Raw genomic sequence first — 24,774 nt, 5'->3', positions numbered from 1 at the left:
AACTTCTGTATTCTTATAGAGCTATGTTTTTTACACCTAAATAGATAGATTTTTATAGAGCTAACTGTTTAGATTTGAATTGGGACAAATAGAAATCATCGGCAGTGTAAGTTTTTGTGGTCTTGTTTGTTGGCCCTTGCTTTCTTCTTGGTAGAAAGGGTTTCGGCTTTATTTTAATGAAATTTGTTCAAAAAAATGTATTCTTAATTTAACTTAATTTTTGTTATTAATTAAAAAAAAACAATTTAGTACTCAAAAGTTTGTGGTCATTAATCAAACATATCGTCTTACTTAGCTTTCGATAATATGCCACAGTAACTCCATGCCAAAATAAAATGACCGACCCAAAAACGGCAAGACTATCAAATCCGAATCGTTCTGGCTAGTCCCCCAAACGAAGCCTACTTGACCAGCTCGGTTTGGTTTTTTTGTTAAAGCATATTTAGCTTCACAAATTATGTAATCATCTCTTTTAAGTTATTTACTTGAATAATAACTGTAACCGCGTTTGACATGAGTCAACTTGGGAAAAAAATTATAAATCGTCAACCGTGCAAGTTGTAACAACAGGTGGACGCCAAAATAGAATTCGCCGTAATAGACACAATCAACACATAATAATAATAATAATAATAATAATAATAATAATAACCCACTAAATCCCAACCGTCCAACACTCCACAAACGCGTCAAACATAACCCATCTTCCCACACACGTGTCACTTTCCTACTCGTCAAATGACATAGGATTCCACTTAAAAGCATCACACGTGTTATAGAATCCACTAGCTAATTAGGTCGAGTGTAGTGGGCGGCAATGTTGGGCGAACCGGGACGATAATTGGGAAGAACATCGCCCCCTATATTTGTCGCCGATGGAGAAGAATAATAATAATATTATATTTAAAGGACCGTTGTGAAACAGTCAAATTTAAAAAAAAAATAATTAAACAATATATATATATATATATATATATATAAACATACACCCCTTATTCTCCATTTTATACACAAATCATACTCAATTTTTTACAAAAAAATAAACAAAATGAATCCTAGAAACAACCCGAACCAACCGAACTACCAACTCCCTGGTTTCGGTCAAGCGTATGGTTCGCAATCGAGCTAACCGAACCAACAGAACTACCAATTCCCTCTTTTTGGTCAAACATATGTTTTTTTTTATTCTTTTCTTTAGTTATGTTTTTTAATATTTTTAGTTATGTATTTTTTTAGGTATGTTTTTTTGTATTTTTAATACATTTTTATTTAATTATTTAAATAAATTGGTTTTTATTTAACTAGTTTAGTTATAAAAAGAAAATAATAAAATAACATACTGTGGACCAAACTTGTAACCCTTACACTATTACACCCCAAAAAACAAATTTCCGCTGACTGGGCGTCACATGTCACAATTCGCCCCCAATTGTAGTCCCTCCACTACACATAGCCTTACCGTCACCGCCCAAATCCGCCACGTCATCTCACATCCCACCAATCACAACCCTCCATTTACAACGGCTAGTTTTATTTTTCGTTGGTATAAAACACATAAACGTGAAAATATCAGAATGTTCCTTAAACACCTCCACTAGATTTGCAGATCTGTGCTTGTTTCCTTTGAAGAACACAACAGTTACACCAATCATAATTAACTAACGACAACAAATTAGGTTTCCACCAGCTTCAAAACAAGGTTTGTGGTTTTAAATGCCATGTTTGATTTAAGGTTTGGTTTTGTTCGAATTAATTGTGAGTTAGTTGATGGGTATTTCAGGAATTCAATGGCGGTTGGTGAGAATTGTGGGTTAGGGTTAGTAAAGCGCACGAGTTCGTTTGGTAGAAAGAGGATTTTGATTTTGAACGAGATGGATTTGGATTATGTAGACGTTAATGTTAATGTTTCACCGATGAAGAAGCGGTCGGTCCGTAGCGGTTTTACCTCTGAAAGATCGTTAATGGAAGCTCTTCCTCAAGATGTTCTTGTAAGTTTTAATTTCTATGAATTGTTTAAATATATTGGAAATGGCTGGTTACGGTTAATTTCGATGGCTTTGGTTCGGGTCGGCCGAGCGATTTTAGCTTATGTTCGAATTTCTGGTGTTTAAAGGTCTAACCAATAACTAACCTTGATAACAACTGGTTTAGATTGTTTTTCGGATAATGGCTTTGTTAATTGTGTCAGGCAGTTAATTGGGTTTTTGATGTTTAAAGGCCTAACCGATACCCGACCTTGATAACTATTGATTTAATCGGTTTTTGGATAATTGCTTGGTACGGGTTAATCGGGTTTTGGATGCTTAAAGGTCCAGCCAATAGCCAATACCTAATAACACTCAGTTTAATCAGGTTTTTGGGTGTTTGGGCGGGGTAAATCGATGGGTTGTTGAGAGTAGGCCTGACCGTCAAACTGTCAAAACCGAATCGTATTAATCTCAAACGTTCAGCTTGCTTAAATTTGAGTGGTTTCAAGAGCTCTATTAACAGTTAACACCCTTTCTTTAGTTCTTGTTAATCCTAGCTGTACACATAGTGATGGTGTTTGTGTTTTTTTTGTAGATAAAGGTTTTATGTGGTGTGGAACATGATGATTTGAAGAGACTGTTTCATGTATCGAAACCGATTCGAGAAGCTGTAAGTTTGATTTCCAGTTTTCACATTCATAAATTCAAGATTAAGGTTTGTTTTATAGTCTTATGCATTCTTTTTAACATGTTAAATGATTTGTGATGCAGGTTATTGTTGCAAAGAAACTACATTTCGAATATAGCACACCAAAAAAGGTCCCGGCTTTTCGGTGTTCAATAGACCAAACATTTGATGGTGATGAAGTTGAAGCTCCAAATGCTCCAAGACAATCGAGAGTAGCTCGTTCTCGATTGAGTAGGAAAAAACTGGCCGGCCTCTCGGTGGCCTTGTTTACGGATACAAAATCTTAATCGAATAATAAGTTCGGTATTTGGATGTACAGATTCTGTTTATGTTGTAGAGAATGTGGTAAAGAGTTGGGGGGTAGGTTAGGCAACTTGCCTACATTTTGGATAGAGATGAATTAGTGAAAGAGAGGATGTGAATCTGTATTTAGTTCTTTTGATATAATTAATTTGCTACTTGCTTGTAGCATTGGTTATTGATAATTAATTAGTGAAAGATAGGTATTATACATTGTTTAGAAACAAAAATTAACAGTTAATTTAGTGTCTACCTGTTTAGTACACAAAACCTGTTAAGGTCGTGTCTCGTATATAAATTGTGAGCCCTAATCATGGACTTACTGAAGCTATTAGTGAAAGTTATGAATATTTTGATTGAAACGGTTTCTTTGTTTGCCCCTAACTAAAGCATTCACATGGAAAGATTTCAATGCATTAAAAATTATTATATTTTATCTTTTCTTTGAATTAAATAACTAGTTGCGTGTCCGCGAGATGCGGCGAGGTATGCACGTAAACATGACATCGGAAGCGTTATCGGTGTTACTGTCTCTGTAGGTGCGCGACTTCATAATAATACGCGTGTAACCCGATGATATTATACTCGTATTGCGGCATTGGAATCTTAACCAGTGTAACGACTGTGCACGCTCAGTCAGGTGTTGGTGCACACTTAACAAGCTACATTGAACCCGTCTTGACCCGCAACCCGTTTCGCTTGATAATTTTCTAACCGAAATTCGTTATTACTCGACTCTTTTCAACCAAAACCCGTCCTGACCCAAACCGAATTAACCTTTTTGTATCGAGTCATTCCAACCTTAACCCTTTAGACCCATGACCCGAACGGCCGAACCCGCCCGATTCGTTTGCCGATCTTTAATAGTAATCACGTAACACGCTAAGTTTTTGAATGAAAAAAGTATAGCAATCCCATACTCAAATTAAAAAGAATAAAATACTCGTTTTAATGGTATAATGTTTTAAAAAAAATATTAGCGTGTGAAAAAGTTATAAACGTTTAAACTCGTCGGGGTAGTTGGTTTAAAATAAGGGGTATATATGTAACTATTATATAAATTAACAAAATGTGATTAAAGTTAAAGGACCAAACTTGTATTTATTTTTGAATAAATTAAAAATAAACCGTAAGATTTTGTTTTTGCTAAAAGACAAAATTGTCAAAATTCAAAATTGCCCCTAAAATGTCTTAATTTTATGCATTATACCTTGTACTAAAAGCAACAAGTTTGGTACCTCTTAAAATTTAAGAGGTATAGATTATTAATTTTATGCATTATACCTTGTACTCATGCTTTATATATAGTATAGATTATTATTTTTATACATTTTTTTCAAATGTAAAAACTAATTATTGCATTTCTCTTATTCAGTCACACCATTTTAAATCACTCACTACATTATAAAATTTTCATTTATATAAGGAGTTTTTCATAAGTTACTTCATCCTAACTTATGAAAAACTTATAAGTCATATTACCCAAACACTATAAGCTATTAAAGTTACAAGGTTATAAAAAATAAGGAAACCCAAACAACCATAAAACCAAAAAAATCTTGGTATGTTACCGTTTGGTATTTGGGCGGCTACCGGGTTGACGAAAAGGCTGCTTATGCATGAAGCTTACCTATCTTTTAATGCACTATATGATTAGATGGGACATCGGCCTGGTTGATTTCTTACTAGAGTTTGTACAAGTTTTAATTTTGTGCTTCCTTATGACAGCAGTAAACTAATTTTCTAAAACGTTTGTTAAATCAATATTTGATTTAGAGTTCTCTCTTTTGATAGAATTTATAGTAGTGTGACAATGTTCTCAATCCCTCCATGCACAAATTTAAAAACAATCAAGACTACAATATAGTAACGCTTAGCAATCACGATTATGGCCACTTAATCTACTATATGTCACTATTTACAATTGTATCACACATCTGTTATGATCATCATAGGCTTTAAGAATCCTTTTTTATTTTGTTTATTTGTTGACATACAGCACAGAGCCAAACTAACAGCTTCGTATGTTAACATCGTATTATGTTTAATTCAATGTCAGAAGAACAAGCAATCAGCTTTGAACACTAAATAAAGAATCGAGCCATAAACACTAGCTAGCCTAGCTACACTATGGGTACAAGTGGGTTGCTTCGGTTTGATTATGAGAACCGAACATATAACCATCGTTTTGGTTTTTAGATTTGTATGGCTAGCCAGTTTCAGTTAACAAATCCAATATGCAGGTTAAATAAGAAAGCAACAAACTTAAAAAGTGTCACTTCCAAAACAAAAAATATAAATAAAAGGGATTTTAAAACATATAATATACATTGATAAAGGTGAGTTCACTTTCCTTGATTCGCTTGATCTTATCATCTTCTTTCTTAGCTTATGCTTATCTTGAGAATTTACCAACTTTAGACACGATTACTGCAACAGTTCATCCTCCATGCCCGGGTCAACGTTCTCCCACTGATGTCAAACCGGTAACGTGTTACATGTTTTGTTAGCAGTCGCATAACTTAAAAGAGGTAATGAATCTTACATAGAGTGATGCATCTCGTCTTTTCGTCGTCAACATATCCTGCACGATCAAGTTTTATAAATTAGTCCTGTTACATATGTTGGTACACAACGAACATCATTACCTGTAGTAACCGCTCATTGTAGTAAACATCTCCAAACCAACACTTTCGGTCATCCATACGGAAGACTTTAATTTTCAAACGCTTTCCAGAAACCATCTTTGTGAGCTATTCCTTAGCCTGAGATCCATCAACCGTTTCAGTTTTGCGGACACGTATCCCCCTGTTTTTAGCAACAAGACAGTTTTAACTGTTGGAATTAATTACCGAACCGTCCTTAATTATATGTGGATTGCGGTACAAAGAAGAGGTCTTTTAGTGCAAGTAAAGTTAGTTAAGGATAAGAGAAAATTATCAAGTTTGGATTAATTATCTGAATTAATTGTTTTTAGCAATCCTAGTTATTAGTTAGGTTATAAATATCGAGTTATGGTATGGATTGTAATCTAAGTTTTTGAGTTATTTTTCTTGGATTAATAAAAGCATTGGAGAGTTATTCCAAAAATCAAGATCGTTTATTTCTGTTATATCAATTCACCTACGTGATTAACTATGATGGGTTAAATAAACTGAATACAAAAATCAACAATTAAACATTGTTACAAAGAACGTCAAATAAATCAAGAATGTCAAAAACACATTGTTATAAAGAACGTATTTGGTAATTTTATAGGTCAAATATTGAAAAGTCAACATATTCCACAATCATTCCCTCAATTGTGTCCGTCCATTTTGGCATATATTATGCTCTACTTTGTAGCTCCTTTCTTTATATATGATTATTCCTTTTGTATTTAAGTATAAGACATATCAGTTTGTAATGTAACAAAAAGTCTCAATAAAAAATTCAAGGCTCAAACCATTATTTTTATAATGGCATCAGAGCAGTTCTAATCAAAAGGCAAAATCCTAATCGGCAGCCATCTCTATTTCCAATGGAAGGCTTGATTGAAGACCAATACCAAATGCTCTTAAACTATCTTGGAAAGACAAACTATGAAGATAACAAACAGCCTTTGGCTAACATGGTGGGTAAAACACATCAAGGTGGCGAGTGGGTAATAGATTAGGGAGCCACCGAGCACATTACCCATGAAGTCTCTTTTCTAGAAAACAAAACATGTGACGGTAACGAAGAACCCGTTATAATCCCCAACGGAGACGCCATACCCGTAAAGGGGAGGGGTGATTGCACTCTAAATGGGGGTGCTAAAATAAAGGGAGTCCTTTATGTTCTGAAATTCAAATGTAATCTATTGTCAGTTGGTCGCCTAGCCGAAAATCTTCAATGCTTTGTGACTTTTTTTCCTGATTTTTGTATCATGCAAAAGCTACACACAAGGGACTTGATTGGTGTGGGTAAGCGAAAAGGAGGTCTATATTGGATGTGAACGGTTGGAAGCGACAGAAAGGCAATGATGGCAACGGGAAACACATGTCATAAAAGGTTTGGTCATGCTTCCGATGAAAAACTTAATAGTATTGATTTCCTTAAGAGTATTTCTTTCAATAAAATGTGTGACCCTTGTTCTAAGGCAAAGCACACCAGACTTCCTTTCCAAATTAGTGTTACCAAGACAAAAGAATGTTTCGATTTATTGCATTGTGATGTTTGGAGAAAGACCGCACACCTTCGTTTTCGGGGGCAAATTATTTCTTAACCATCTTAGATGATTATAGTAGATCTGTGTGGTTATTTCTTCTAAAATTCAAGCATGAAGCTAGTAAGTGTGTAAAGTATTTTCACAAAATGGTAATGACACAATTTGGAAACCAATTAAGAAAATTAGATGTGACAATGGGGGTGAATTCACATCTAACGACATGATACTCTTTTATAAGGAACAAGAAATTTTACTGGAAACAACTTGCCAACATACCCCTCAACAAAATGGCGTTGTGGAACGAAAACACCGGCACTTGCTAGAAGTTGCTCGAGCTTTGCATTTCCAAGCTAATGTACCAAAAAGTTTTTGGGGTGAATGTGTCTTAACAGCAACATACATCATTAACCGATTACCTTCCACGGTCATTGGCAACAAAACTCCCTATGAATTGCTATTTAACCAAAAACCCGATTATGATTTTATGAAAGTTTTTGGTTGCTTAGCATACTACAGAAACACTAATACAAATGGAGACAAATTTGAAATGAGAGGGAAACCCGGTGTGTTTTTAGGGTATCCTCAAGAACGAAAGGATATAAAATCCTTGACATGGAAACGGGTAAAATCATGATCTCTAGAGATGTTAGGTTTCATGAAGAAAAATTTCCTTTCAATGATATTGGTTTAGAGTATGAAGAGGTAGATGCCTTGGAAATACCAAGCATAACCTTATGTGATGAAAACAAGTCCATCATTGAAATAAATAATAATAATGCCAACTAAGATGTACCGACCACAACCAGTGAATCCTCCATTCAAAATAATGTTAAAGATATGGCCATGTAACAGAATGTGAAGCAACAGGCCCAAAATCCTCAAATGATCCTATAATGATAAATATAATTGCGAAACCCATGAAGGACCTGGACCAAACGATAATAGTGATGTGGGTCAACCTCTAGATCATGAAGAAATAAATCCTATTGTAGCTCTTTTACCAGAACAAGAAGGAACAGACCTGAACCCCTTAACAGAGTCCATAACAACGAGTTGAAGTAATGAAAACCAAAATCCTATAATTGAACCAAGTAGAACAGGCAGAATCAGATCGCAACGAGTCGAAGTAATGAAAACAAAATTCTCAAAATGTTGGAACAGAAGCAGAACCACGGTGTCGTGCTTTCAGAAGCACGGCCCCGTGCTGCTGATGTTCTTTAGTTTTTTCCAATTTTGACTTTCTGTTGACTTTTGTCTGACCATGACTCGTGTTTATTCAAAGCACGGTCCGTGTTTTTAATCCTAATGTTAAACTTGTCAAGACTCGAACTTGCGTTTCTACCCGGTTGTATATCAATTAGGTTTTGTTAAACACTTTGCCCGAGATTCGAACCCGAATGATTTCTTCCAAGCACTCTTAGTTTAAAACTTATCCAACAATTCATTATCTTAAATCTAACTGAATAACCCATTTATTTACTGGTTTAAACCCGATTCAATCAATTGGTGAGAATTCGGGGTTAATCTAGACCTAGAAAGATGAAATTGAACAATAGATTTGTTTAATTAACATACCTTTGGTTGGAAATCAAAGAATTGGTTCAAAGATTCGTGAATTTAATGAAAGGTTGGCAGTTTTTGGTGTTAGAACGAAGTGGTGTTAGGGTTAATTTTTTGGGAAATGTTTATTTTATTTGGAAAATACGTAACGGCTCTAGACATAAAATCACGGTACCGTGCTTTATGAAGCACGGCCCTGTGCGGCATGTAGCAGTCAGTTTCGTTTTGTTTTTGACGTTTATTTTTCGGGCAGGTCTGTTTTTAACTGATTTTCTTTGAGGCTTAGAATTAAGACAGTAATTAAAAGTCCTAGTTTTCATTCAAACATAAAACATAGTTAAACATAGTAGAAATAAAAGTACAACAACAATTCCGAATCACAATTCATAACACTAGAAAGAGTAACTTCTTAACAAGACAAAGTCGGAACTTCAACGACCACCATTCCCGAACAGGTCTTGAATGTGTGGTGGGGCTCATTTAACTTCCAAGAGCTCGGAAAGCTTTTTATGGAGCTTTGCGATCTCCCGGTTAAGATAGTTGAGCTTGAAGGCCACATCCTTGTTGTGGCTATCCACAACATGGAAATTCTCAAACCGTAGTAGTTCGACTTTGTTGATCAGCTTGATTAGGCGAGCCTCAGTTTGGATGTTACTTTCGATTTGGTCTCTCATAATGCATTGGAGCCTCATGATTTCTTCCTCAAGATTTGAGGAAGAATCACATTGCTTGCCTTTCCTCACTGGCCTCCATTCAACTTTCTTACTTTTCATTTCAGTGAACTTGTGTTTGGTGTGAATAGAATAGTGAGTTTTTGCATGTATTATATAGAGACTGGAAAGTCGGGCACGGCCCTGTGCTTTTGGAAGCACGGCCTGTGCTGCTAGGGGAATAAATGTTTCTGATCCAGAGAATTTTAAGGAGTCAGCGCGTATCATGCTGAAGATTCTAGGGTGACAACGGCCCCGTGCTTTAAAAGCATGTCCCCATGCTTCAAAAAGCACGGCCCCATGCTTTTTGTCACTGAAATGTTATTTGATTTTTCAGCCAAACGCGAGAGCCGGAGTTTTTAGAGTGATGTTTAGTATGTTATTTCAAGGGTTTAATCATCCTAAAAGTTACTTTTCATTAAAATTAAAATCCTAAAACAAATATGGGATAAGCCCGGTTTACCTAGAAACATAAAATTACTCGGGTTAAGCCCGAAGATCCTAGCACGATGTGCCTAGTGCAATTGTTTACACATGAAAACAGAAAATTAAGGTTCTTAGATTTCTCTGAAGGGTTCTCCTCCGCCGAATGGTCCTGGTGGTGGAAAGTATGTGAAACCAAGAACTTGAAACCAGAGTTGTTCGTTAATGTCTCAAAGTTCCATTTTCATGTTCTCCACTGATTTGGTGAGTTGAACGAGACACATTTCTGCGAGGAGATTAATCTCGGTGAGCTCCTTGACGAGTTCTTAAAGTTTCAAAAGAAGCTTGGTTTTGGATACGTGTCGGGTTTTGATTCTCGATTATCGAGGAACGGGAATTGCTTCACTCATCTCAGTAGGCATGATCGTGTTTTTGGTTTGGTTTAGTGCAAGGAATGCATTGACAAAGGGTGCCTTTTATAGCCAACCAGAAGCCAGACACAGCCCCCGTGCTTTTGGTCTGACAATTCTGTTACAAACTAGTCTGACTGAGATTTTTGCAGCGAAGATTTTGGCCTGCACTTTGTGGCATGGGTCCATGCTTTTCAAAGCACGCCCCCGTGTTTTCAATTTATATATATATATATATATACATATATATATATATATATTATTTTATTATTTACAAGGCCTAGTTTAAGAAGGTCTTGGCCAGACCTTGTTCATGGTATGTTTATTTAGTTGGTTGGAGGATTATTACCTCCGAAACATCTTCATATGGTCCACCGATGTATGGTTTTAATTTATGTCCATTAACCTTGAACTTGTGGCCTTCAGAATTTGAAATCTCGACTGTTCCATAGGCAGAAACTGATTCAACTACGTATGGGCCTGTCCAACGATATTTTAGTCCCGGGAAAGTAGTAAACGTGTGTTATATAACAGTACACAATCGCCAACTTGAAATTTCTTGTTTTCTTTTTAAATGGGCATCGTGTAAACGTTTAGTCTTTTCTTTGTAAGACTAGGAGTTTAGTTTTCATAGGCTAATTTTCTTAGCTCTTCGAGTTCGTGAATTTGATCTTCTCGATTTTTGCCGGCTGAATTCAGATCAAAGTTCACCTCTCTTAGAGCCCATTAGGTGATTTGAAAGGTGTTGTTCCTATAGGGGTTTTGTAGGCTGTCCTAAGGGCCCAAAGAGCGTTATCTAAGTTTTCCGCCCAATTTTTTTGATTCATTCCTATGGTTTTTTCGAGGATCCTTTTTATTCCCCAATTTGAAACTTCTACTTGCCTGCTGGTCTAAGGGTGATATGGTGCTGCCAAACGATGGTGAACCCCATATCGTGCTAAGAATTTTTCCATTAAGGCATTTCAGAAGTGAGTACCTCTGTCGCTGAATAGGGCTTTTGGAGTACCGAATCGTGAGAATAACCTTTTTAGAAATCGTACAACTACTCGAGCATCGTTAGTGGGAAGAGCCTGTGCCTCTACCCATTTAGACATGTAGTCGACTGCTACAAGGATGTACTTGTTTCCAAAGGAGTTAGGAAATGGGCCCATGAAATCTATTCCCCATACATCAAAGACTTCACAAATTTGAATGCCTTTTTGAGCCATCTCATTTTCAGTTGAGAGGTTCCCGGCTCTTTGACAAGCATCGCATGCTTGGATCAAATCATGTGTGTCTTTATATATGGTGGGCCAAAAGAATCCTGCATCAAACACTTTTCTGACCATGGTGGCGGTACTGTGGTGTCCGCTAGTCGGTCCTTCATGGCAGTGTTTGAGAATGTCTAGGGCTTCTTTTCCTGAAACACACCTGCGAACAACCTGATCGGCCCCTATTCTAAACAAGTATGGATCTTCCCAGAAATAGAACTTAAGGTCCGAAAAGAATTTCTCCCGCTCTTGATGAGTAAGCCATTTTCTTAAGATTCTACAAGCCAAATAGTTTGCGAAATCGGCAAACCAAGGACTTTCGTCTTCCTCTTGCATGACTGCTTGGATGTGCATGATAACTTCATGTGGAAAATTATCATTGATAATTTCCTCGTGATGTTCTTTTGAAGCTGGGCATTCTCAGCGAGAGAGATGATCTACGACTATATTCTCTGCTCCTTTCTTATCTTTCACTTATATATCGAATTCTTGGAGTAGTAAAATCCATCGGATGAGTCTTGGTTTAGCATCTTGTTTGTTGAAGAGGTAGCGTATGGCTGCATAATCGGTGTAAACTATGGTTTTGGAAAGAACGAGGTAGGATCTAAATTTTTCAAAGGCGAAAACCACTGCTAGTAACTCTTTTATGTCGTAGTGTAATTTTCCTGTGCATCGTTAAGAGTTTTACTAGCGTAGTATATTCGGTGGAAATGCTTTTCTTTGCGTTGTTCGAGTACGGCTCCAACTGCAAAGTCTCTTGCATCGCACATGATTTCGAATGGAAGGGTTTAATTGGGTGTAGTCATGATTGGTGCGTTGACAAGCTTGTCTTTTATTTCATTGAATGATTCAATACATTCTTAGGAGAAGACGAATGGTGCGTCTTTTCCTAGAAGGTTGGTCATAGGTCTAGCAATTTTGGAGAAGTCTTTTATGAAACGATGATAGAATCCTGCGTGACCTACAAAACTTCTAATAGCTTTGACTGAAGTTGGTGGTGGAAGTTTAGAGATGGTTTCTATTTTTGCCCTATCAACATCTAATCCTTCTTGGGATATCTTGTGACCGAGAACTAGGCCCTATTTGACCATAAAGTGGTGCTTTTCCCAGTTGAGTACTAAATTAACTTCTTCACACCTAGTCTACATTTTGTCTAGGTTTTTCAATCAATGATCGAAGGAGTCTCCAAAGACTGAGAAATTGTCCATGAAAACTTCCATAGAGTGTTTGATCATTTCATAAAAATGGCCACCATGCATCGTTGGAAGGCGGCTGGAGCGTTACATAGTCCAAATGGCATTCTTCGGTAGGCGAAAGTTCCATACCGGCATGTAAAAGTGGTTTTTTCCTGATCTTCAGGAGCTATGGGAATTTGAAAGTATCCGAAAAATCCATTAAGAAAACAGTAGAACATTTTTCCAGATAAACGTTCAAGCATTTGATCAATGAAAGGAAACGGAAAATGATCTTTTCTTGTGGCGTCATTAAGCTTCCAGTAGTCAATGCAAACTTGCCAGCCTGTGATGGTCCTTATTGGTATTAGCTCGTCCTTCTTGTTCATTACAACCGTCATTCCTTCTTTCTTGGGTACTACTTGAACTGAACTAACCCACGGTGAATCTAAGATAGGGTAGATTAATCCGGCGTCAAGGAGTTTGATTACTTCCTTCTTCACCATATCTTGCATGTTGGGATTGAGACGTCTTTGATGTTGGACCACAGGTTTGCATTCTTCTTCCATGAGGATTTTGTGAGTACAAAAGGAAGGACTAATGTCCTTGATATCCATGATCTTCCATCCGATGGCCTTCTTATGATTCTTAAGAACCTTAAGAAGTTCGTCTTTTTCCTATTTATAAAGGCGAGATGAAATAATTACTGGAAGTTGAGAGTCTTTTTTGAGAAAGGCATACTCGAGATGGTTTAGGAGTTCTTTTAATTTTAAGGCTGGTGGTTCTTCAATTGACGTTTTTGACTTTTCATTACATTCAATTATCTCATATACTACTTCTGATGTTTCTTGATTGTTGTCATTAGTATTGAGATTTTCATTTTCTAAAATGAGTTTGGTGTCTATATCAGTTAAGATTTGTGTTTCTAATGGTGTGTTGATGGAAGATTTCCGCACATAGCAACTCACGATAGAATCGATGATGTCGACACAATACAATGTATCAACGTGATATTGCTGATGTTGCATAGATTTTCCTATGTCAAAAGTGATAGCCTCGTCATTAACCCCAGTGTGAGTTTGCTGGTGCAAATATCAATGATAGCCTTTGCAGTGGCTAAAAAGAGTCTTCCTAAAATCAGAGGTACACTTTTGTCTTCCTCCATATCTAGAATTACAAAATCTACTGGGAAAACAAATTTGTCAATTTTGACAAGCATGTTTTCAACAATGCCCCAAGGATATTTAACGGATTGGTCGGCTAAATGAATGCTCATGCTGGTGAGTTTTGGTTCTCCTATCCTTAGTTTTTCAAAAACCGCATATGGCATTAGGTTGATACTAGCTCCCAGGCCGGCCATGACATTGCTAATAGACAAATTTCTTATAAGACAAGGGATAGTAAAGCTCCCTGGATCGGTCACTTTTGTTGGCAACTTGTTTTGGAGAACTACTGAGCATTCTTCACTTAGGGTGACATGCGACAGTTCCTCCAGTTTCATCTTGTTTGTCAGCACTTCTTTGAGAAATTTGGCATATTTTGGCATTTGAGCGATGGCTTCGATAAAAGGTATGTTGATGTGGAGTTGTTTGAAGAGTTCTAAAAACTTCTCGTACTGCGCTTCCAATCTCTCTTGCTTCAGTCTTCCTGGGTATGGAATAGGTGGAACATAGGTTCTGACTGGTTCCTTAGGTTGTATGGTACCTGTTGGAATCTGTACTTCTCGTATTTTGCCAGCGGTTTCCTTCTCAATTACTGGTTCTGAAGTTGGTGAGGCAACGATAGTTGTACCATTTCTGAGTGTAACAACGTTAGCTGTTGCATTTGGGTTGGTGATTGTGTTGCTTGAGAGAGCGCCAGGTGGTCTTTCAGATAATTGTCGAGCAATTTGTCCGATCTGAGTTTCTAGATTCTGTATTGATGCTTGTTGAATTTTTAGGTCAACTTCATGTTTTAACAATACTCCGCTGATATCAGCAGCTCTTAAGTCGGCCTTTTTTCCTGCTTCATTTGTCTTGGTCATGATTTGGATCAACATTTCTTCGATTTTTGAGTAGCTTAGATTTTTGTGGCTACTGGAACTTTGATCTTGAAATGGTGGGTTAGGCTGGAAGGGTTGATTTATCGGTCTTTTTTTTAATCCGGGTAGGGTTGAATGTTACCTCCGTCCTTCCAACTGAAATTTTGGTGGTTTCTCCATCCTAGATTGTAGTTATTGCTAAAAGCGTTGTTCTGACGGGCGATGAAATTGACTTCTTCCATGGCCATAATGACTTGTTCGCAGTCACTTGTCTTGTGAGATCCTCCACAGGTGTCATAGGTGATCTTGGTTTTTGATAGTTCGGCTTGAAGTTGTTCAAATTTTTTAGAAAGGGCTTCAAGTTGTGCGGTGACAAGAGTGTTGGAATCAACGTGGTGTATTCCTTTATGGGTTGGAGTAGATCTTGGTGTGTTGTAGGCAAAACTCTTCTTTGCTGCCTTCTCCAGAATTTCAAAGGCTTCATTAGGTGATTTGGATCCTAGGTCTCCACCGGCGAATTGGTCGATTGCCTGTTTGTTTTGGCTGGCGTCAAAGAAATTTTGTACTTGTACCCATACACTCAGTCCATGATGTGGTCATCTTCTCAGAAGACTTTTGTATCTCTCTCATGCTGCGTGTAACGACTCATCATTATCGGACCGGAATCCGATAATGCTGGCTCGGTATTTGGCAGTTTTATCAGGCAGAAAGTATTTGAGGAAAAACTGTTCAACCATCTGGTCCCAAGTGGTGACGGAGCCAGAAGAAAGGGATTCTATCCATTCTAGGGCTTGACCCCTTAGAGAGAAAGGAAAGAGTTTGAGTTTGATCTGATCTTCTTAAAAGTTTAGAATTTTAAAGGTTCCGCATATTCGTAAGAATCGAGATATATGAGAAAGAGGGTCTTCGTCGAGGAGACCGTGAATTTGAACTGAATTTTCCACCATATGGATGGTGCTTGATTTGATTTCAAAATTTTCGGTGATTTCGGGTGGAGCCACTCCATTGCCGTAGCTTTCGAGAGTTGGCTTGGCATGTTGGCTCATGTTCGGCTCGTTGTTTTGGGCTGCCATCATTTATTCAGTTTGATTGTCTGCTGATGTCGTGGTGTCTACTGACTCGTCTTTGATTGTCTCGACGGTTTCTGCAGTCCGTTTACGTGCTCGTCGATGAAAGAGTCGTTCCGGTTCAGAAATTGGAGAAACAAGCTCAGGCTCGAACGTAGAGGACATACATGGGGTTAAATCAAAGTGAACTGTTTAAATTGAACTAAAAGTTAGTTGAGTTTAAACTAAAAGTTAGTATAGGTTATTCTAAAAACTAAACTAATATACAAGCTAATTAATATAGGTTAGGCTAGCCTTAAAAATATATAATTTAATAGTTAGTAAAAAAAACTATAATGAAATGAAAGTTAAAATTTTTGTACAATTATAAATAATGGTTAAATTATAAACTTAGATCGTTCTTAGAAATGTACCGTGTCCCCGGCAATGACACCAAAAACTTGATGTGTGCTGCGCGTGTTAGTAAAATGATAATTGATTGGATGTTTAGCTTTTGCACATGAACGTGTTTTAAATTTATAGAAGTGATTTCTACTAAGACTAAACACACACAAAATAGGCAAGTATACCTATCGTATATGTAGAATAGTATTGGTAAGAACCTAGTATCTATCCGTGGACACAAATGTTTCTAATAATGAATCTTTGTTTTAGTTAAATCGGAGAGTTTTAATCATTTTGGGGTTGATTTTTAAACTTTTATAAAACAGAAATATTTAATATATAGGTGACAAGAATAGAAATTCTAAATGAATAATTCAATTATATGAAGGTTTACAATCTAGTATCAAGAATCCACTCCATTATTCCTTGATGATTAATAGATAAACATGTGTTAAACTTATCCTAATAATATATGATAGAATAGTCCCTCATTTCTAAGTGAACATATTCTATGACATAAAATAAAGCAACATGCGCATTTTAAAGTCCATCCTTTCCTAATGTCATGTTACCGCAAGAATGTCAATTTAAGTAGACAAGCAGTTTAGTATAGTAGAACGATTAAGATTGATTTCGATTTATCAAATACCAATCCTAACAACTTCGAGTGTAACATCCCGAAATTTCCAAAATGATATTAATTATATTACTTAATAATAGAGGGAAAGTTGACTCGGGTTCGGGAAATAAATAATAGAGTAGGAGTTGGTATGAGTCGGGCTAGTGTTAGATTAAATGAGAATGGGCCTTAGGTCCATGGGCTTTAAGGGATATAAATATCCCCTAAACCACCATAAAACCCTAAACCTCATCTCTTTCCATTCTAATCTCTACACATTCAAAAACACACACACCATAAACGAGCAGGATCCGAGAGAGAGTAAACGTTAGTTGGTGCTAGATCGTCGTGACGAACCAAAGCAAAAAGACCAGCTCGTGTTCGTAAGTTCGACTCATTCAAGGTACGTTTATGGTTAGAAATCGTTCGTATAGGTTCGGTTTGATTTGAGAAATGGAAGATCTGAGTTTGTATGGTAAAAACGAATCCAACAAAGCTAAACTTACTGAAAATGGTTATGATTTGATGGGTTAATCGATTGATAAAAAGGACCCGTAACCTATATGCCTAAATCGCACCCTCTAAACATCGATGTTAGGTCGATTTGATAGTTGGGGTTTGTAGGCGATGGTCAGACGATTCCATGGGTACCTAAATCGAGTTATTTGGTTAAGGAACGAAGGATTTAAGAGCGAACAGAACCTGCAGACGACAACTTCGCCTGCAAGCTAAGTTCGCCTGATGAACTTCGCCTGCAAGCTAAGTTCGCCTGATGAACTTCGCCTAAAGCTAAGTTTGCCTAAGGTTTAACTTCGCCTAAAGCTAAGTTTGCCTAAGGTTTAACTTCGCCTAAAGCTAAGTTCGCCTATGGTTTAACTTCGCCTAAAGCTAAGTTCGCCTAAGGTTTAACTTCGCCTAAAGCTAAGTTCGCTTAAGGTTTAACTTCGCCTAAAGTTAAGTTCGCTTAGAAAATAAATTAAAAACCTAATGGAAAATGTGTTAAGACAGTTAATGTAAATAAAATTTTTCCAAGCTGACCTGGTAGCTCGACCCCAGCCAGGGGCTCTGCCCCTTGGACCCTGCTAGGGGCTGCCGCCCCTAGACCCCACTGCCAGGGGCGCTGCCCCCGGACCCCCGTTCGTTGTGGGTAGTAGTTAAGACTGGAAAGATGATATGAGTAGTGATAGTTGTTTGATACGTGTACTTGTTATACAGTCAGCCGTGCACAGCTGAAGAAAGGGATTACGATTAACGGTGGACGTAACCGTGTTCAGGTGAGTTTCTAGCCCCATTCCTTGTTATGTTTTCGGGGCTGTGTGCATACTCGATGTGTTGTTAATACATTTATCCTAAGTGATAAGTGTATGTCATATGTGATATGTGTGATAGATATGAATGATTGTTTGTCGGTACGCGAACGATCTTCGGATATTGCGCGTACTGTCAGGTTAAAAATAAAGGTACGAATATTATATATCGAAGATGTATGAATATTTCAAATGAATACTTGTCGGGGCGTGAACGATCTTCGGATATTGCACGTAACGACAAGGGGTATGGTTGTTAAATGAATGAGGTAAAGAATGCCTAGAGTGTTCTTATGTTATAATGTAAGTATGTGTATATAGGTACACGAATGGCATGTGAGTTCTACGTTCGACATAGTAAGTTAGGATGGCAAATCCCTCTAGCTTCTGTCGGACATAGACTCGGCTGGTGATGGCGTAGTTAAGGACTGCGAGCCTTATACATGAAGTAGATGATATATGTAAACGTAGATAAGGACTGCGAACCTTATACGTAATGTAGATAGGCGTCAGCATAGGAAAGGACTGTGAACCTTATACGTGCTGTATTTGTAGCATAGGGGAGGACTGCGAACCTCATACGTGCTATGAATTAGGTTGCAACATAGGGAAGGACTGCGAACCTTGTACGTGTTGTGGATGTATTTCAGCATAGGAAAGGACTGTGAACCTTATACGTGCTGATTTTGTAGCATAGGGGAGGACTGCGAACCTCGTACGTGCTATGAATTAGGTTGCAACATAGGGAAGGACTGCGAACCTTGTACGTGTTGTGGATGTATTTCAGCATAGGAAAGGACTGTGAACCTTATACGTGCTGATTTTGTAGCATAGGGGAGGACTGCGAACCTCGTACGTGCTATGAATTAGGTTGCAACATAGGGAAGGACTGCGAACCTTGTACGTGTTGTGGATGTACTATGGTATAGGGAAGGACCGCGATCCTTGTACGTACCATAAATGGTGAACATAGGTAAGGACTGCGAACCTTGTACGTGTTCACGACCTTGAGTACAGGTATAGACGGTGAACTATGAACGTACTCTCGGTAGACGGAGGTTAGTGATTGTAGATATGTATGTATGTATGGTAGCAAGTATGTATGTAGAACAGAAGGGTAACTAGTGAAGTATGGATATGTATCTACGGATATTTGTGTATGTGTATGTATTGTATGGCGTTCGATTAACTAGAACTCACTCAGCGTAGCTGACTTTTAGTATGCACGCAGGTGAGCTGATTATAAAGTTAGCATGAGGATGACACACGGCATGGATTGAACGGCTGGCATCTGAAGAAAGAAGTAAAGATGTTTTAAGTATAAAGTTTTGTGTTATGGTATCAAAGAAAAGATTTAATGTTTTGTAACAAATGATTGATGTTTTATATTCCGCGAAAAGTTTTAATAAACTCTGATTTGAAGAACTGTGTTTATGAGTAAATCCGACGCTAAAGTAGGGTCACCGGGTTCGGGGCCTTACATCGAGTGATTGTAGTTAACTCACACAACCTCCCCTTGGTTGATTTAATTAGATTATAATTACACATTCCATTGACATATGATTTCTATAACTAGCATGATAACCTAAGCAATCATGTTAACAATGTTATTTTAGAATTATCAAAACTAGATAAATAGATCATTGCTTATATCTCATCATTTCTAAGTACAACATAAGGATCCACGTTTTATCTTGAATGAAGTATCAAAGTATTATTTTTACCATTTTTAGTTTCCAAGAACATGAATTACCATGAATGATATTAAATCATCAACCTTGATGTATTGGATTAAAGTGATAAAACATTTCTTCATCAATGGATAATTGCAAAATAGCCATGTACTATACCAAACTAAAGCACATGTTTCATGTAATAATCAAGTAAAACAAAGTTTCTTCATAGATTATAGATGGTAACAGGAGTTTAGCTTATAATGAGAATTTTTATGAACATAAGAGATGATGATAACAAACACATAATTAAACTTAGAACAATCTAACCAAATGGGATGAATCTCCTCTCTTGATGATGGGTTATGATGACGTTGATGATGATGGATGATGATGATAACCTCCAAGCCTTCAAACTCCTCACAAGATCTTCAATATGAGTGTAATGTGGGTGTTTTATAAGTGAAAACCATTTAGAATTATTATTCAAGCCCACCTCTCAAATGCCACAAGAGCCACTATTTATAGACTGTCTGGAAGGAAAAGCACGGCCCCGTGCTTTACAAAGCACGGCTCCGTGTCTACATGTCCCAGTTGCATGTTGTCAGATCGTACATGATGACTCACCACGGGGGTGTGTTTTTGGAGGCACGCCCTCGTGCTTTTATTGACATGTGCTTCAATTCTTTTTTGTCTTTATCTGAAGGTGACCACGGCCCCGTGATTTTGTTGACATGTGCTTAAATTCTTGTATATTTTTGTCTTTTCTTGTGTCTAGAAGCATGGGGGGTGCTTCTTGAGGCACGGGGGGCGTGTTTCTTGTTTTTCTTGTGTTTTCTTCTATTTTTCTTCGTCTTTTCGCTTGCTTCTTCGTTTGAGGCTTGGGTTTACCTGACATTACATTTATAAGATAAGTAGCCTTCTATGCTATATTATTTGAAAGAAGTTGCAGTTTTTAGAGATTATTTGTTGCTTAAAAGATGTATAATTTTATATACATCACATACTCTCAATCTTTCCTATAGCATTCATATATCCTTCATACATCATACATAAAACAATCACACATCATACACTTACCACTTAAGATAAGTGTATTAACCAATCACATCGAGTATCCACACATTCCTGAAAACATAAAAAGTAAATGGGCTAGAAACTCACCTGAGCTCGGTTCCTTTCAGAGTTGATGGTAACTCCTTTCCTTAACTGGGCATGGCTAACTTTATAACAATTACACATATCAATTAACTATTCATACCAACATCATATTTCTAGTTTAATATAACCCTCAACGAACAGGGGTCCGGGGGCAGCACCCTTGGCAGCGGGGTCTACGGATCAAGAGACGACTTAATTTGGGTGAAATTTTTTGCATATGCGTTTATTTGGCCTACTAAAATTAGTAATGTTATACAATCAAGTTTGATCTATTTGAATACTTTTATAATTTATGAGTACTAGTTATGTGTTCTGTTTATGTAAATAAAGGTTCCCCGAGTACTTTGGTACTCAGCCAACGCCGCCGCAATGATGTCTGCTTCGCCAGCACCACTACTCCATGAGTTAAAAAATGCGTTGTAAAACAATTGAAAAGCTTGATATTTTGTGTTCATATCGGACCATTTTTCTGATATAGAATCGGGCATTCAATATTCATCATTTTTGGCCATTAGTTTGAAAAAAAGGTTCACAAACTTTGTCCCGAAATAGGCATAATCTTTTATAGTTAGCTATAAAAAAATCATAAGCCATGTTAGTAACCATTAATATTTTGTTTAAGGAAAAATTAGTACATAAAAAAAAATATTACAAGAGTGTTTTCTAGGTGACAATATATTTCGATCAGTTGATCAAACGATTCACCTTTTACCATAGTAAAGATATCAAATTCCTTCTTTAACAATGCCATCTTGGATTTCCGCATATCCGAATTTCCTTTTATCTTTGTTGATCAATACTTGCCAAATAGTATAGCATGATCCGTTGTATTGAAGCATCTGAAAAGATTTCAGCCTTGATTGATTGTTGAAAGAGATTCAACATCTTCTTCTCTCTAATGAACAATTCTTTCTCATCCTTAGCAATTTGTGATAGCCAATAGTTGGTTCCATTTTCATTCTTAGGCATAACATATTCCTCCTCCACAGCTAACCACGTATCATAGCTACCCGCTTGCATATGTGTCTCGAACTTATCCGCCCATTTCGTATAATCCTCCATCCGGAGAAGCTTTGGTGGTTTGTTAGCAGTTCCCATTTCATTGTCAAGGTTTAAACTTTGAAGTAGGGTTGACGGTTGTGACACAAACGCGTTCAAGTTATCCATTTTTCACATAATAATCCAATCTATCCAAGTCCATGTATAAGTCACAAATCAATGGATAAGTCTCAAGTCAACGTATAAGTCTTAAGACAAACGGATAAGTCTTAAGTCAACAGATAAGTCTTATACGTTCGTATAAGTCTTAAACGCTACAAAGAAAAACTTATACGCCGGATATGTCATATTCGATACAGTAACACATAAACACAATTTTGCAATTTTGATGATGAAGATGATCTTGTTTTGATCTGAAACTTGGTATGGTTGTTCACGAACTATATGCATCCATAATGTGTAGAAATAAGAGGTTTTTGATGTTGAAATCTTGTTGAATTGTGGAATCATGTTGATATGTAAGACATTGTTGATAAAATCTTCAAGTCTTGTGATCTTTAAGTAGATATGAACCAAAGCTTTGATACCACTTGAAAGAACGTGTATGTTTAGGATCGATGCACCGAGTTTATAATCTACTCTTCAACATAATAAGCGGAAATCATTATGAGATAAGATGCACAAGATAGATTCACCTTTTAATATACTTTATATTCCATGAAAACAGATATCAGTATAAAGATTATGACAACTTTCAGCATAGTACACAATCTAGAAATGTAGACAACTAATGAGAATAGACGGACATGGCTTTATATATAGACATTGACATATCCACTGTATATGTCATATACAACGTATATGTACATTTATGACGTAACTTATACGCCCACTATACATACAAACCTATTTCAAACACTGTTTTCAGTACAAATACAAGATCCTAGCATTAGACATATGCTCTAACAATTTAAACCCATTTTAAATAAGGAAGTTTACCAATCTTGCGACAAGCCCTTAAAGGTTTCCATATCTTTAATCTCGTCAAGGTTTCCATTTTTTATATTTGACCATTTTTAATTACACATAAATGTCAAAATTAATATCTAAAATAAACCCTCCATTTTATTGTTTCAAAAATAAAAAACCTTTACATAATTTATGGAAGTATTCTAAACAACTGATTTGATTTTAAATATAGTAACTGTGTCTAAATTATTTCGTAAAGATTTCTCAAGCTGAAGATTTGTGACTTGAGTCAATCTGTGGAGTTTGTGACCGGGCTACTATCGCGTTATTATTTTTATTTTGTTTTTAGGTCTTATAGATTTTTATTGTATTGTAGTTATTTTTTAGGATGGCCAACACGTTATATTGCAGTTTTTAAACTTTGAGCCAATTATTCAAAGTATTACCATAATTATATAGTTATTTATTGGTATATGGATGTATAATTAATATGATTATGGCAAACATTTAATAATTGATTTGACTAATAATAATGTTTTCCTTAATTACATATCAATATCAATATTTGAATAATTGTCTTTTAATATGTTCATAAACATCTTATATAATGTTATTGTTACATGATTTTAATACTTTCAGACAAATTAAAATTAATCAAATTATTAAGTCATTTTAAGATTTCTCAAACTTTGACATACATATATATTTTTTATTTCTAATTAAGTTGATCATTCTCCTCACGCTTTTTCTTTTTCATTCACGATTTGATGTTCTAGATTCCTCTCTAGTCTAGATTCCTCGTCGATTCTTCCCCTACGTGAAAATTTCCCCTCATCCGGCTCAAGCAGGTACACTAAATAAAGAAAGGTCGAGAAAACTCCCAAACAACAAAAGGGTGGTAAACTTAGAGGCCGCCGGCCTCCTCTTCAGACGTGTCTCGACAACCTGGCGGTTCTTCGGTCTCCGCTTTTGGGGGCGGGAGTGCTTGATCGCTGGGCTTTCCTTTTCCTCAACCAATTCGGTTGTGTCAGCCGGTCTAACATTTTTTTATGGGCTGGCTTGACTGGAAAGCTCGTGGGAGTTTCCCTGGTGAAAAGGAAAGCCCAACAACGGCTTCGGTAGAGAACCCAACTCTTTTCCTTTTACCACAAAAACTTCCCTGAAGTCAGTCCGGTCATTCCATACAACGAAGCTAGCGAACTAAGGCAGCACCCAACGCTTTGGGAGCCTGCATTTGTGGGAGCTGAGGCCAAATTCACTACCATCGCAGTCTGGGTCCAACTGGGAGGTCTTCCCATTTTTCTTCTATTACATGACCAAGGGGAATCTTCGCGTGGACAAAGAGAGAGAAGAGAGGGCTATAGGTCAAGAAAATTCAAAGAAAAAAAGGCTTTCGTCGTCTTTTTCCCGCTTTCACCTTCGATTGCGAAGGGCTTTTTTCCCGGTTTTCAATTCCTCTCCGGCGAGGTTTGAACTTCGCGTGGTGGGAAGGCCTTCCCCCGATTCGGCCTTCTTCGTTTTCGATGAAAAATAAAGAAAATCTCGATCTCCGAAAGCCTTTTCCTTCCCCCGCCGCATCTCATTTTTACTTTGTGGTTGAGTTTTTCCTTTTATGGTAACAGTATCACCTAGTGGATTTATAAACTTTCAATTAACTTTCTTTAAATTATTTCCAGCTATTATCCTGCTTTTGACATTAATAAATAAGAAGGATTGTGTTTATTTAAAAGTGTGTTAATATTTAATTAAGTTGAATAAAATAATAGAGTGTGAGCTTGATTAATGAAAAATGGAATAAGGATGGTGATGGGCCTTAGGCTAATGGGCTTAAGGGTATATAAACCCCTTATTCCTCCCTAAAACCCTAAAATCCCTCATTCTTATCATCTAACCTCCCCACACACTC

At 36.9% G+C, this 24,774-nt stretch overlaps 1 protein-coding gene across 2 annotated transcripts; it reads left to right on the top strand.

Annotated features, from left to right (window-relative positions):
- The first annotated feature begins 1,563 nt into the window (after positions 1-1,563).
- Positions 1,564-3,168, top strand: LOC143574594 (F-box protein At1g61340-like). Of its 2 annotated transcripts, XM_077059182.1 has the most exons (4): positions 1,564-1,699; positions 1,781-1,988; positions 2,563-2,637; positions 2,739-3,168. In XM_077059182.1, the coding sequence occupies exons 2-4, from the start codon at positions 1,788-1,790 to the stop codon at positions 2,940-2,942; spliced, it is 480 nt and encodes a 159-aa protein (XP_076915297.1). In that variant the 5' UTR covers positions 1,564-1,699; positions 1,781-1,787; the 3' UTR covers positions 2,943-3,168. The 2 variants fall into 2 exon arrangements, with proteins under 2 accessions (XP_076915297.1, XP_076915298.1); XM_077059183.1 differs by lacking the exon at positions 1,564-1,699 and having other exon boundaries at positions 1,753-1,988.
- Positions 3,169-24,774: the final 21,606 nt, after the last annotated feature.

The sequence above is a fragment of the Bidens hawaiensis genome, unplaced genomic scaffold (genome assembly GCF_021521415.1).
Source record: "Bidens hawaiensis isolate Kalapana, Puna unplaced genomic scaffold, B.hawaiensis_p1.1 tig00027065_1, whole genome shotgun sequence".
Taxonomy (NCBI): Eukaryota; Viridiplantae; Streptophyta; class Magnoliopsida; order Asterales; family Asteraceae; genus Bidens; species Bidens hawaiensis.
This window is presented reverse-complemented; position numbering and strand designations above follow the sequence as displayed.

Coding starts and splice junctions, on each gene's coding strand:
- LOC143574594 (XM_077059182.1), top strand. CDS start 1,788: ATGGCGGTTGGTGAGAATTGTGGGTTAGGGTTAGTAAAGCGCACGAGT. Junction 1,989..2,562: donor CTCTTCCTCAAGATGTTCTT/GTAAGTTTTAAT, acceptor TTTTTTTTGTAG/ATAAAGGTTTTATGTGGTGT. Junction 2,638..2,738: donor CGAAACCGATTCGAGAAGCT/GTAAGTTTGATT, acceptor TTTGTGATGCAG/GTTATTGTTGCAAAGAAACT.